Source organism: Atta colombica, unplaced genomic scaffold (assembly GCF_001594045.1).
Source record: "Atta colombica isolate Treedump-2 unplaced genomic scaffold, Acol1.0 scaffold32, whole genome shotgun sequence".
Classification (NCBI taxonomy): Eukaryota; Metazoa; Arthropoda; class Insecta; order Hymenoptera; family Formicidae; genus Atta; species Atta colombica.
Window position 1 is genome coordinate 677,092 of NW_017259426.1, and position 14,368 is coordinate 691,459.

Below are 14,368 nucleotides of genomic sequence, written 5' to 3' on the forward strand. Positions count from 1 at the left end.
GATCAAAAATATTACAAATGATTGAAAAAAAAATTTAAGGGAAATATCTTAAGGCTCTCGATGAAAAGATAACGTCAAGATATGGCACTAGCAGACTCTGTCGTGTCAAGTCTTCAATTTATTACCTCATATTATCCGATGTCGTATTGAATATTCGATGCACGAGTGATCTCGGTGGATGAAGAAAGAGAGCACCGGCGGCGGATGTTGAGCGGGCGAAGAGATCGATACGAGCCAGCAGCAGAGCACGATGCCCGCGAGTTCCATATAATCGTAGAAGAGAGGAAAAAAAAGGAGAATGAGCGATAGCAGTCGCGCTGCTCGCGCAGCGCGCAAGCCGAAATAAAAGCGTTTATGGGGAAGAAACGGGGATGGTTCACCGGTTGGGGCGTGGTGGGCACCATCGCGAGTATATACGAGGGTCAAGGTTAACGTGGGAATTCCATATGCCGACGTGATAGTTAATGCCACGTGCGTATTAAGTATTCCTCTTGATTTTCAACGAGAAAAACGAAAAGTTTTCTGACTCTCATTCTGCTTTTGTCTCTAATCAGTGTTTTCTTCCGAAATACATTGCAATGTGTTTGCACTTATTTTTATATCTGGTTATGTATTTATAAGCACAGAGAACGTTGACATTTGAAAATATATATTTATATCTCGTTAAAGTTAATTATTTAATATTAAATAAAAGGTTGTATCAATACTAAATTAATCTAGATTTGTCATATGAATAAATCAATAAGTGAGAAAAAAACAATTACAATCAAGGCCAGATCTAACCAAATAATATTTATATGTAAATTGTAGATACAACTTTCAATTATAAACTAACACCACTTACTGTCGGACTTGAAATGCAATCATAAACTGAAGGTGAAATTATATCAAATTAAATTGTGGAAATTTGTAACGTTTGATTGAATAATTATGTGTTTAATTGATTTTACGGTGACACATAGTGGAGGATTGCGATAAGTACCGTATCGATTACTATCATAAATGAAGCAAACAGAGTAAAATATCGGAATAACATACTTACAACACAAATCAGAGAATGAAGCACGAATAGCACGTTTATGGCAAGCAGCACGGACAACGGGGATGATTCACCTCTGATAGGGGGTTTGCGATAATTACGAGGGTCAAGGTTAAAGAGAGACAGATCCACATGCGGTACATTAATTCAACCCGCACGTGTGCGGCTTTTTCTCTTTTCCTTTCATTGAATAACGTACGATTTTACATAAAAACTGCAAGCGTCGGATTTACACAAATCTGCAGTTAATGAATTTTAATAAATTTTCCTTAAAAGATCTGTGTAAATGCATTTCAGAAAGACAAATGTTTCCTCGATTTAAATTTTCGCTGTGACTTTGAATGCGAATAATAGATAAGTTTTCTTTGCGCTAAGAGCTTGGAAAATAAAATCGAGAGCAGTATCTTCTCTCATTCACGCTTTAAAGAGAAAATCTTGTGAGTTATAAGCACTATGTATGCTCTTTGTAAGAATTCTTGGAGTTGCACTTAGGGAACTTGTGGTCTATGTTCTTGTTTGATCATTTTCCTTTCGTTAATGGATATTCATGGAAATACAGCATTATACAAAAATGTTATCTGGATTCACTATCAATGAAAATATATACTTTAATGATAATATTCTTACACAAGATTATTATATCAAATAATCATCAGGAATATTATAGAAATAGAACATCTCGGCCATATATATTTTATTTCGACTAAAAATTTCAAAGTAAATATGATTAATACGATACGCATAAAAAATGTAAGAAATGAATACACAAAGAATTGATTATTAATTTTATAAATAAATTCATAGGATATTTGTTAAATAATAAATTGAAAGATATGTAGTTAAATCATCAATGTGACTTTTCTGTCACGTTAATTAAACTCAGATAGCCACGTCTGAATCCAAGATATTGAATACAAACCGTCGGATGATTCAACGGAATGATCTCACACGTAGGTAGATAAATTCTTCGAAAACAATCGATAAATTAGCTGTCATCGTTTTTTGTGAAAGTCAATAAAAATTTGTCTTTATGAAAGTAGATACAATCTTACTAACCGCAACTGAAGATCTCTGGTGGTCCAATGGGAATTTGAATTTTGTAATAAATAGCTCATAGATTTAGTCCCGCGATACCTACGGCGATGTTGCCACGCACTGATTGCCATAAGAACCGCGGAGAATAATAGCGATTCCCCAGGTCGACGCGGAATTCCTTAATGAGTCTCTTCTGGGTCGAAGGACGGGGCCGCAAGTCATGGCGATGAGAAAGAAAGAAAGTGAAACTAAAGAGGATAGTCGATGATAGGAAATTAGGACGCCATGAAGCTGGAGAATTACATCTTTTAATCATCGATTCAATTATCTCGTCAGCACATATAACGATGAAATCTCCATAATAAGGTGCTATTTTTTAAATTCTGATAACTAACTAAAATTAATGTAATTAATTAATGTGTAATTAATCAAAATGTGTAAAATCAAAAAAAAATATTAAAAATGTTAATAACAACAAAAATTACAAAAAATATTTGTATTATTTTTATAACTTGTACTAATATTTTTCTTTCATTTTTATAGAAGATGTTTATGGATATATAATATTTTATGATGTATTATATTTTTTCTCTAAGAAAATATTTTTTGAAGAAAAATTTTGAGAAAGATGCGTTTGTTTACAAGCACAGTCTAATCGCTAGACGCAGGCATGCATTTAGGTGCCACCGTCGCGTCGATAAATTGATACGCTCGTCTACATAGTTCGCATAGGTGCGAATGCATCGCTATGGTAAGGGTACATAATACCCTTCTCAAGACATCCTTAGTTAGGCCTTCGCCACCCGGCAAATTGAAATTATTGACACGGGCCATCGCACATTATTGTTTCATTATCGGAGCATCGCCATTTATGAATCTCATCCTTTAAACGTTCTTTTATTCTTCTTCAGTGCTTCTTTTATCCGATTTAATTTTAAAATCACATCTTTATGCATTGACCATTGTGCTGATAATGTTAATATTATTGAAGTTGAATTCGACTGACAACGACAAGATCGTTAACTTACAATTAATGCGTGCGATTTAGCACATGCTCTGTTTTGCAAATTCTTTAAAATTAAAAAAATTTTTTTAGCTGGAAAAATTTGACGCGTCAATATATCACCGGGTTTTACCGACAAAATTCACTAAGTAAATTATTATCGAGCGCGTCCTGCTATTTACCGCAACGGGACCCAGCTTTATCTCGATCTAGCTCACGTATGTACTTATCGAGATGAACGAGGCGTTACTTATCGCACTGCTAAAAGTGGCCATTAGATAAGGCTCGGAATGCGTACATTGAACTGGAATATTACCCAATTCTGTTATATGGATCGTACCTTTTTATGAGTTATATTTTATCCATTTTATTTCAATTAAATTGTACTGATTGGTTTTTATTATCTTTATTGCCGTGAATCCATATTATTTTTCTTTTATATTATTTTATTAGATATTAAATGTACATATACTTGCTTATTGAACAATTCTAAAAATGATTTTTATTAATAAATACTATTATTTGTTATTTATATTATTTATCGGATGTATGCTGTCAAATTCATAATGATTTTATAATTATTTATATTATTAACTGTGTATCAATTTGAGATATTTTTAATCATTTTTGTAGGTCGCCACTGTTTCTATTCAATATATCATTAATTTAATTAAAACAATTAAAAGAGAAAATAAATTAATAGTTAAATACTATAATATTAAGAGCCAATACTGAATGTTTATGTATACTTAATTTATTCTATATGATAATAATAAATTTTGATACATTTCGGTCCACGATTCGGATCCTTTTCAGTACATAATCAACGTAATCAAATTATAAACTATAATATACGCATAATACACTTAATCAATTTATTGATACAGACAAATAGTTTTAAATTGACTAAGTATATATGCGTATATTATAGTTTGTAATTTAATTGTGTTAATTATCTACTGAAGAGGATCTGAATCGTGGATCGAAATGTATCAAAATTTATTATTGTCATACAGAATAAATGTATATATAAATATTCAATATTAACTCTTAATAGCATTTACTAACTATTGATTGAAAACAATGGAGTTAAATGATTGAAGAAAATATATTAAAGAAAATATATTAAATTTGTATCAAATTTAGTTTACTGTTTACTAAATGTATATGTTAATATGAACGATTTTTAACCACAGAAATGGATTTAATTTACATTTTAACATACATGAAAGTTTTTAACAAATGTTACTTAAGAAAGAATTGGATTGCCATTGCTCCTTTGATATTTAATAGTGTACATCTATTGCTTATCACGTTAATTAAAATTATTCTCATTAATAGTATTAATGAAGAGCGCTTTTTTCTCATCTTTCTTACAAAGATAAAAAAGACAAAAAATATTGAGGTATCGTCGAACATGCGCGACACTCAAAATGCACGGATAAATCTAGGAGAATCCTCCTATCGGAACTTCCACTCTTATATCTTCATTCCACTTCTGCCTCCCTGCAATCTCTCTGCAATTCTCACCGCCTCTCAACGTTCCGCGGGCATGCTTTTTTTTCTTTATCGCGAATTATGCTAATTACCGGAGCCTTTGGTGAAGGGCGAGTGGTGCTGGTTTTGGCGTGATGCAGGTTGTTGTCGACATAGGTAGGCAAAAGAAGAATAATCGGGGCGTTAATTTGTCTCGGTGCAAGAGCGGGAGAAAAGGCAACCGACGATGACGACGACGACCTCCGGTACAAGGTGGAAACGAGCCACTGCTGAATGGATAGAAGGTGGGAGGAATCGATTTATCTGGAAGAGAGTCCTCTCTTGATGGTCCTTTGTCATTCTATTGGTTCTGCAGGGTACAAATTGGGAAATGGTGAATCTTACCGATAAGTCGTCAACCCGTGATTTGCATAGAATATTGCATGATTATTTCGATCTCTACTTCAGATAGTGCGTTTGATGCCAATTCTAGCGATCCATGTTGAAATTTCATTAAATTTTTATTTACGTGAAATATAACGAAAATTAATGTAAACGAAGAATTAATGTCTGACGTGAAATATAGTTTGGCAGGATACATCAATCCGTACTAGCAATATTTCTGAATTATATTATACCGTCACTTTTAATTAGATTTATTGGATAAATGATTTTATTATTATTAACGATTTTAAATGACAAAAACTTTGTTGTAATTATCTTTAAAGTAATTATCTTTACATAGAAATGTATAATTTTAAAAGACTGAAGAAAGTTGTTACAAAAAATATTTCTATATTATTGTTACTCTCTAATTGAGCTTTGATTAATTCTTAATAACGAACAATGATATTTTGCTTCAGCGAAACTAAAAAAAATAAGCGGAATCCTATTAAAGTACAAGAATAGGCAGGGAAAGGATAACGATCATTTCGCGAGTTGAAATTCAGAGAAGACTGAAAAAAAAACTCATAAAGATGGCTGCCCCGGTAACGCGCCGAAAACGGCGCTAACGACGTTGCTTGCAACAATGGCAAGAAGAACTTGCCGCGGTAATCTTCAATTCCATTAAATCTCGGCGCGGTGGACGCCGCGCAGAGATGACGACGAGCAGACGACCAGGTGTTCACCGATTTACGAAAGCGCGCGTACATACATTCTTCCACCTGGACCGGTTTCAAGGCGCTTTTTCTAGCGGTTCTTTTCCACCGTTAAAAAAAAGGGACAAGAATGTCGCAGGCTGTGGCTCTCTCTTCTCGGATTCACTTAGATGCTAGTGATGCGGACACACTTCCAGGATGCGTTCCCATTCTTCATTCATTCTCTCTTGAATGAGGAAAGGAGAAGAAATAAAAAGATTTTTCTTTCTTGACGTATGTACACATGCCTGTATCACCTTCCTGAGGTTGTAGCTTTTTTTTCTACTCTGCTCTTGGCGGACGAAAAATAGCGGACAGGAAGGATAGTTATCCGGCGCTTTTCTTGTTTTATACGAAAAAAAAAAAAAAAAACGATTTTTCTAAAGTACCTAAAAATCTAGCTAGATATAAAAATATGAAAATAAAATAAAAATAAAATAAAAAATAAAAAATTATTTTTAAATCTGTATTTAGTTAAATTTGTAGATATTTCAGCAAAAATTGTCTTTTTTGTATAATTACTGTCAAGTTGGACTTTTTTTTTTATTAAAATCTATAAATCTCACCTACTGTTGTTTTTGTGTTCCTTCCCGGTTATTCGGTTAATTTGCGTTCTGATTAAAATCCCACAGACCTTAGTTATAACGAGAGAGATAATTGAAGAGAAGATTAAGCACAAAGATGCATAACTATTAAGAGATATTCCGCAGAAATATAACAGTGGAGGTATTTCAAACTTCGGATCTGATATTTGACTTTCTCTGTTGACTTTAAGTAAACTTTGCTTTAAGAAATTTCCTTTAATGCTTGATTACATAGAAATGTATAATTTAAAAAGATTGAAGAAAGTTGTTACGCGCACGTGTGCGAGACACGTTTCAAAAAATTTTTTCAGAGAAAAGATTTAATCTGTAATAATGACTAAAAAAAACCTTATTAAAAGAATGTTAAAAAGAATGTATGATGAATATTAGAATAACCTGTATAGAAACTTTTGGCTGAGTTTGGCCCTTTCAAGAATTATTCAATTGAACTTCTCATCGAGAAGAAAAGAAGGAACGATTTCTAAAGCTAAGTTTCGGAGAAAAACATGAGAGGCGATACTTTTTGAAGCGTCATGTATCTGCATATGTGGAAGCCGTTTGCTCGAAAGGGTCAAAGGTGACAGGGGTCTTGTAAAGGTACGAAATGCTAATAAGCCGTCTATTGTATTCGAATGCGATATTATGTCACGACCGTATTCTTTCTTCCTATGGACATACGAAAAGATCCTTAATGTGGAGTAGCGATTTCTTCTTTTAAAATGAAACGAGGTGCTCCTTCTAAGTCTTTTTCCGTCTTACAAGACTTATTTGAAATTATAATCCGGCCGGAAGTGTTTTATAAATGCATGGGAAACGACGAGCTTATCTTCCTGCGCGTTCTTAATATTTATCTTTTTAATCCTAGCTAGATATTTTGTAATAACCGTCAGGAATGAAAAGAATTCTATGAGAAAGAATAAATCGTAAACTTTTCATGGTCAATCAGCTTTATGTATAAAATATTCGGAAAGAAATAAAGATACAAAGTTAAATATATGCCTATAAAATTTTTGTCTATACTATAAAAACTAATAAATTTTCGAATTAATATAATCGGAAATCGGAAACTTTGTATTGTTGTATACCTTGTACTGTTTAATTCAAACATGTAATATTTAATCCAAACTTGTAATATTTAATCTAAATTTAATAATTCGTAAAATTTTTATAGATATTTTTTCTTTGAAAAAAAAAATACATTAATTTTTATATTATTTTCATAAAAAATAACTTTTGTTATTATTTTAAATAAAAGATAAAGATAAAAAAATACGTTTAATTAAACATAAAACAAATATATATTTTTAAATATTTAATAAAGTGGCAGTAATCTTATCATTACATTTATTTATTTATTTATTTGTTCGATGATATATTTCAGTTTATCGTTTTAGAGAAGTTTATGGAATATTTCCTGCACATACTTCAACTTGTGTTGTTTTAAAAGTTTCGAAATGGGGAAACGCGTTTGTCGTACGGACGAAACGAATTCCTTGCCTCTTTGTGCGCACGGGCAGTTACTAACAAATTATAAAAATGTCGAACTACAAATCCCAATTGTATCATTCATTTCACGACAGGTCGTTTTGTAAGAGTTATTGATTTTCTGTTAACAAGGAAGTATTGTAAAAAATAGTTCGCATACAAAAAAACGTAAGAAAAAAGACAGAATTCAATAACAATAATTCACGTTTAAGTATGAATAGTAGCTGATATTTAATTGGTAGCGTTCAATTACGGAAATGTATGTATATTACACACGAGATTTACAATGCAATAGAGGCGTTGTTTCATTCGCATTTTTAGCATAATTTAATTACATCAAAAAAATAAACATTTATACGTTTCGCTTGCGATGATAAAACTTGGCGCTATACGATGAGCCGCAATTTTAATTGGCTCACTTTGCTTGCTCTGTTTTTTTCTTCACTTTACCGCATGGATTCATCCTGTTTACTCTGGGAGATATAAAAAGCAAAAGCACCAGGATGCAATGCCGATTTCCTCGTGTTCTTAATCCCGGATACTATAACGTAAGCATGCAGCAATGCTGCAGAAAGCTTTTGTATATAGAATTATTGTGTATATAGATTAAGGATTTTAATGAACTGAGTTCTTTTCAGGAATATTTTATCGAAATGGGAAAAGAATTAAATAAAATTAATATCAAGTTATAAAAAAAGAATATAAAATTAATATTAAAAATATTCTTTCCCGATTATGAGATTATAAGATTAAAAATAAAGTCTTTAAGTATTTAAATTAATCTTCAATAACTGTAACTAAAAAAGCGAAATTTAATGCTTTAAGAATTTTTTAATGTTTTAAGAAGCACTTCGAATTTGAAGAATGGTTTCGTTATTGCGCTCTTTAGTTAATAAATGGTCCGCGTTTGCTTCATTCGATCAGCACTCAGCTCGATCGGACTCTTGTAAGCCGCGCGAGCGGATTAGACAGTACGACCCGACGATGCGATTACAAATGTAAATGCACTGCTACGACCAGACGTTCCACTCCCATGTCGGCTTGACCCTGTCTTTGTTCATCGAGTCGACGGCGATCTGCCTGCGTTATCACGATATATGCAACCATCGGCCATCGCCGATCGGATCGACATGGCCAGGTCGCGCCAGCTACTTTCAAGAATTAATGCAATTAATGCGCCGACTTACCGTCCGGATATTAGCTCGATCCAGGATCGCCCGGCCCGAGTATGTAAATTAGCCACAGGACACGTAAAACATCGTGTGAACTCTGCTGACTCAAAAGTTACGTACGACCGAATAAATATGCACTGAGAAGTGTTTAGTATTTGTGATAATTGCAATTGGAAGAATAATTATGATTAAGAATTTTTACAGTTATTATTGCTATAATGTTAACAATAATAGTTATATTTATAATTTTATATATATATAAATGTATAATGATCGAAAACAATTATAATCATTCTGCTGTAATTATTATTACTCACATAATAATTATAAAAATAGAGCTCCTAAATAATTATGGATAGATTATTTTATTATGCAATTATAATTATAAGTACCAAACACCTTTCTTTCAATGTGAAGTTCAAAACATGTAAAATCAGGCTATGTTCAGAAACTCAGAACTTTACGAGTGCACTCATGTATTATTTTATCTTTATTTAACATTCGTGAACAATAAGGATAAATAATATATGATGCACTCGAGTGAAGTTTCTGAACGCAGCCTTAAGGGAATCTTCGTAAATTGTCGGCATGACATACAGCTTCTTTAATGAATTTTTATGCAGAGATAAATTGTTCACATACTTGCAGAGTTTCCATCTTGATAACTGATCTCATGTTCCTTTGGTTCTTTAATCTCCATAGAACGTTACTGGAAATAATACTGAAAGAAGAAATAATAAAATTAGAAAAGCTGCTCACTGGATAGAATATATAACGCGAAATTCTATTTTGCAATCGAATTTATTTTTCGTACAGCATTAAAATCTTTTTGTCAACAAAATATCATAAGATTAAGCTAGAAATATCCAGGAGACAATATAAATCGATTGTTGTGGAAGATCTGGATCGTCATAAAATGCCTCTGAATAAAAACTATGTCGAGCCGTTACATAATTTTTATTTATACTGTTCGTTGTGGTGCAACAGAGATATTCTCATTGAAAATGCAATTAACGATACTGCGGTGTAAGCGCTACTAATGGCAGTAATACTAGTAGTGGCGCAAAGTCAAAAGAAGTGCTTCGCTCACTACGGAAAGAATTAACTGGCAAGCTGTAGTTAACGTTCCGACGTGGAGAGCCGGAATACTTAAGAATAATACTGGCTTCGCGCAGAGTAGTCCGCGCGCAGGAAAACGCGAAATCAGTTACGTAAGAACGGCTTAATTAAAATTGATAAATAGTCGGCACCACCGACGCAGGCAACCTCGTTATAGCGGCAAAGTTTCCTTTAATTTTACCAATTAATACGTGATTCGTGTTCTTCCGCCCAGCTATCACAATCGAGATATATATTTGGCGACTTTCGAGAAACCCATAAATTCTTGTCGGATGTGATAATAGTTGAAGGATAATTATTTCGTTTTCTTGTCGACGGCTTTTGTCTATGTACACTCAGAAAAAAAGAGTAGCAGCAATTATGAAGACAACTGTATAAGGTTTATATTTAAGGTAACCAGATCTTATATGCTTTGTGATTTTTTTCCAATTTTTTGCCGACTCCGAAATTGAAAACTGATGGAGATTCAGATTAAAAAAAGGAAATATTTCTGCACATTAAAAAAATACACATTTTCAAATATTTACACGAGTGTAGTGAAGATTTTAAGAAAAAATAACATTTAGATCATATTAGGTATATATATCTAATGTATAACCTTCCTTTTTTCATAAAAATATTAGAAAAATGGAAAATAAAATGATTCAAAATGATTGTTATGTTATTTTATATTATTTATTTTATAATTTTATAAAATGATAAATTTATTAACATATTAATTGATATATTTATTGACATGTACATACAGAACTATTTTCCAAATAATTGACTTATCTACTTATTTATTTATCTTCATGATATTTAACAGGTGAATTAGAATCGATGGAAATAACAAAAGTATAAAAAAAAAAAACGTTACAATCGATTACTATACTCAATATGCCTAGGGGGTTGGCCAATATATTGATTCTATCTCACAAAGAGTTTCCTTTTTCTAGTTATAAAACAAAACGTGATGAAAATATAAACTAACTATAGTAATGAAAAGTAGAAGTATAGAGCTACAATAAAATAATATAAACCACAAAAACTAATAATTATCTCTTGATAATTGTAGAAAGCAATTACTTATCTATGAAATGTTACATCACGACCATGACGTTCTGCATTTTGCTTTACTGACAATAACAGAATGAACTATTTGAGCAATAAACTGATGCAATCGAGTCAGATGGACAGCCTGTACATGACTTACTAATGCTATCTGTTAAATTCACTGTGTAATTACACCAAACAGGTCATATAAGGTAAACCATCTAGAATCCAGTTACCTTAGAAATTAATGTGCAATACATAGCTGATTAAATTATTTTATAGATATTGCAACTATAACAAAATAGTTTATACAACACACTATATGTACATTAATTCTACATAAAAAGCTTGTATACTACTGTTTATCTCTAAGTATATCAATCGCGCGCGTGAGCACAGTATATTATATTAATAATCTGATATTTGATTATAGCATTGTCGACGTCGGAATGTACATCGATTGTTATAAAATGAAGTGGAAATTCTAGTCCTGTTGGTGATTGTCCCTTTATTGTTCGTGGTCGAAAGTGTATCGTGAAAATTTCCGATGGAGCGAAACTTTTCCCGGAGTTTGCTGAGAAGAGAGAACGCGGTGACTCCGATGGCGTCAAATAATCTCATTAACCAAAGTGTATCTGATCGTTTAAAGTCGACCAATGGTTTCGCTATCGCCAGAATGGTTCTGTTTACTCCCTTCCCGCCCTCTCTTCTCGCTCTCGTCGCTTTGCATACTCGAATGGACCCGGGAGTGTTCCCGAATCCATTAACGGACGGTTCGGGTCAAGTTTACTTAAGACCACGACGCCGTCGTGAATCTGCCAAGAAAGCAAAAAGCTTTATTAGACAATGACAAAGTGAGAACGGCGGTTTGCACGGCGGAATCATAATGAGAAACGAAGAAAAGTCAGGTTTCGATGAAAAATCGCCTTACATCGCTTTGAGAATAGCTGAACACAGAACCCAGGGAGATCGTCTTCCTTAATAAACTCGCGGTCGATCTTCTCCAGCAAGAATATAAACGGCTTAAACTTCTCCACATTAGATACTACAGAATTGTCGCGAGTTGAGTTTGAAGAGCGTTCAATTAAAGTTTTCGAGTACGGTTACTCTGTTTGCACGGACGTTTATAATTCTATATTTTCATGTGAATATGATAACATCGTACGTGCGACTACGTGTGGATGCGAACACGAAATAAGTGGCTGTTAAATGTGGTAAGCTTACTGTGAGCTCGTTGAGAAATTTAGTTTTGAGATATCTGCTATTCTACGATGCAGTTTATCCGAGACTCAGGTATTATGTGAGAAAGATCCCGGCAAACCGTCACTACAAGTACCTTAACTCGCGACATCGATATACGGGACGGCTAACGAGGCATTTCAAAGCGCGATTGTCTACATCAAAGTTGCATGATAAGGATCAAAGTTCTATCGAGAATATCTCCTATCGTTGTTGTCGCAGCGACTCTCATTCTCCACAGAGACTCATACAAAATTACTCGGCATTGTCTTTCTCTTTCCCGAGGCAATGGTTGGTAATTATTATATAACTTTGCGTTATATTTACACATCTCGAAAATGAAAGCTCCCACGTCTATTTGTCGCATTTGCGTAGAGAAGTAAAAATAAATCTGATTGATGATTTTATATTACGATTTGAATTAATCTTTTAATATATAACCTCTCTTATAAATATTAAATATATCGTATTAATTGAAGGAATCTTTCCTTATAAATTTCATGAGAAGCGAAAGAAATAGTTTCAACACCCAATAAAAAAATTTATTTGATTTAAAGAAATTATGTTCAAATCAAAGAAATTTTTTTCTTTAATTTAACTGTAGAGTAAAGAAACATTTCTTTGAATCGAAGAAATCTTTCTCTGGGCGAATGCTTTCACATTCTTGATTTTCGCATTGTATTTTCATGTTTTTTGTAATATAAATGTAAATCTGTGCTACAAGTCGTTACTATAAATACTTTTACCTGACGATTTTTTTCGCATTTTTTTCCTCGAAAATTTTTCCTCGGTCTTAGTAAACCATGTGACAGCATTTTCGCAGATCCTTAGTCATCAAGGATCACCGATCATGCGACAACCGCCATGGTAAAGTCAATGTTTTCGGAACGGATGGACATGAAGATGGAGTGGTCGCGACAGACGAAGATGGAAACGTAGACAGAGACGGAAGCGGTTACCATGACGACCATCGAGAGGAAAGAGAGTGGATTGCGGCGAACAGGAGGTTGAAGCGAAAGAGCAAAAGAGAGAAAAAGCGACGAGGGGTGAATGAAGAGCTACGATACATGGGGTGAACCGAGAGAAAGAGAAAGAAAAAAAGACCCATGGAGGAGAATGAAAGAGAAGTTACGATCTAAGGGATGCAAAGCAAGAGAATGGAGAATACTGGGAGAAAAGGGAGATAGGACTCAGGAGAAAATAAATGAGAAGATACGACTTGGAGTAAGCAAGAAGGAAGACTGAAAAAAAGCAAGAGAAAAACAGCAAGAGTCGGCAAGACAACTACACGATGATAGTAAGGCAAGTTTATGAGTGTCAAAAGGAACGGTGTGGGTAAAAGTAGGCATATTACGGTAGCGCAACAAGAGAGAGTCTGAATCACAAGAAAATACGACTAAAAATGTAAGAGAAAAATGCTATTCAGACAGTTTTTTTGCTGTTCAAAGTCGTCAGCTACAAATGTTAACAGCACAATCACATTTCTAGTATTCATGTTCCCTTAAGTATTAACCTTCTTTTATTAATATATTTCATCTTGCAAACGCACCGTTAGATTTTCCGAAAACTAAAATAATTAAAATTCAATTACCGGTTTTTTATTGTCTAAATTTTAAGAGCAAGAAGAGAGAGATTGCTCATTTTAACCGCTTTCAACAAAATATGTAGACCAACTTCGCCAAGATGGATAGAGATAAATATATATGAGATGGAGTAAGACGACCGTCGAAAAACAGGACACAGGGAGAAACACCATGAAAGGATGAAGGACGGAGAAACGGCTGACTGGGAAAACTATTACTCTCTCTCCCGATCCTCCCCCGTCGTCTTTACCTCCCTCGACCTGGTTCGGTAGAGGGTTTGAGTCTCGAGTGATGTTAATTGCGCTGCTACCGCCAGCAGGCAATATGTATTCGAGGAACGCTCGGAACGTTCGAAACGAAGACGACTCGTAAACGCCACATATTTGCACCACCTTTCTCCTTCTCATCTGGAGAAAAGTAATGCTTTCGCGACGAGCATCGCGACCAAAGTGGATCAAA

General features: G+C 33.7%; 1 protein-coding gene across 1 annotated transcript in view; it reads right to left on the reverse strand.

Moving 5' to 3' along the window:
* LOC108690348 overlaps positions 1 to 14,368 on the reverse strand; it is an 81,591-nt gene that overhangs the window by 3,173 nt on the left and 64,050 nt on the right. The window contains exon 2 of the mRNA XM_018197594.1: positions 9,576 to 9,654. Coding sequence (XP_018053083.1) covers positions 9,576 to 9,654 — 79 coding nt within the window. The remainder of the gene's footprint in view (positions 1 to 9,575; positions 9,655 to 14,368) is intronic.